We start from the raw sequence: 1,142 nt of genomic DNA, 5'->3' as shown, positions 1-1,142 counted from the left end.
AAACTGTCTTTTTCTGCCTTAATAGTCAGTAAATGATCGTAAAAGGCAGGTAAAATGAGCCTAATTTTGGGCAGAAATACAGGGTTTGAACAGTTCTTAAAATGAATGAAATATACGCTATTTACGTATAAAATTCCAGGATAACTATAGTTTCTGCCCATTTTTAGGACTTTCATAAGTACGAGACACGTCATATTTTCACAATTAAGCAAATAATAACGAAATGGCATGCAGCACAAATTTCGTCGTCAAAACGTCACTTTTCCACGTCTATAAGTTTGGCCATTTATCGTGGCGAAGCGCTGTAACACACACACACAAGCACGAGCCCATGTATATGTGTTCGCTTTCGAGAACCCGAAGACACATGTATACAATGGGCTTGTGCTTGTGTGTGTGAGACTACCGATTTCACTATATTTCGCCAGGCCGACTGATTTTGAATCGCATGCTGACTATTCGAGAGCCTTAAACTCTTCAAATTTGATAATGCGGAGATAGACAAAAAATGAAATTGATAAAACGGAGTTTATATATGTCTAAAATGAAATTTATTTCATAGAGAAGCGGCCAATTTTTCGCACTGACTCGATCTCGAAGCTTGCTATTTCCACGTATTTTTCTTCTTTTTACAGGCGGCATGCTGTCGGTTTTTTTAATGGGCTGCTATGACGAGAGGCGCGACAAGTGGTTAACTGTTACTAAAGTAAAATATTTAATGAAATAATTTTAAATGTTAATTCGAATTAAAGTAGGAAATCACACCCTCCTGCCATTGTAGGTACACACGGGGCACGACGATGCCACCCTGACGATGCTACAGGATCAGCTGGATATGGTGAAAATCGGGAAGGATGTGGAGAAGCTACCGAGCTGGTTGCATGCCAAGAAACCCATGGTGCCGGATTTCGTGGCAAAGGATCCTAAGGTAAGATCCAGTGAGTCGATTTATATGTGAAATGTTTTATTATAAAATATTTTAAAACATTATTCACATAAATATTTCATGCTGTGGACAATCATTGTTAAAACTGCTCAGTGTTATTAAGACTTCTGAGTAATCAGCATGCGATTCAAAATCAGTCGGCGGCCTGGCGAAATGTGGCGAAATCGGTAGCCACACTTGTTGCGCCGAAAACGAG

At 39.4% G+C, this 1,142-nt stretch overlaps 1 protein-coding gene across 1 annotated transcript in view; it reads left to right on the top strand.

Annotated features, from left to right (window-relative positions):
• Window positions 1–1,142, top strand: part of LOC108754900 (DNA ligase 3) — a 60,484-nt gene that overhangs the window by 49,857 nt on the left and 9,485 nt on the right. The window contains exons 14-15 of the mRNA XM_018497560.1: window positions 636–706; window positions 782–928. Coding sequence (XP_018353062.1) covers window positions 636–706; window positions 782–928 — 218 coding nt within the window. The remainder of the gene's footprint in view (window positions 1–635; window positions 707–781; window positions 929–1,142) is intronic.

Source organism: Trachymyrmex septentrionalis, unplaced genomic scaffold (assembly GCF_001594115.1).
Source record: "Trachymyrmex septentrionalis isolate Tsep2-gDNA-1 unplaced genomic scaffold, Tsep1.0 scaffold82, whole genome shotgun sequence".
Lineage (NCBI taxonomy): Eukaryota > Metazoa > Arthropoda > Insecta > Hymenoptera > Formicidae > Trachymyrmex > Trachymyrmex septentrionalis.
The sequence above is the reverse complement of the archived record's forward strand: the minus strand, read 5'-3'. Positions and strand labels throughout refer to the sequence as shown.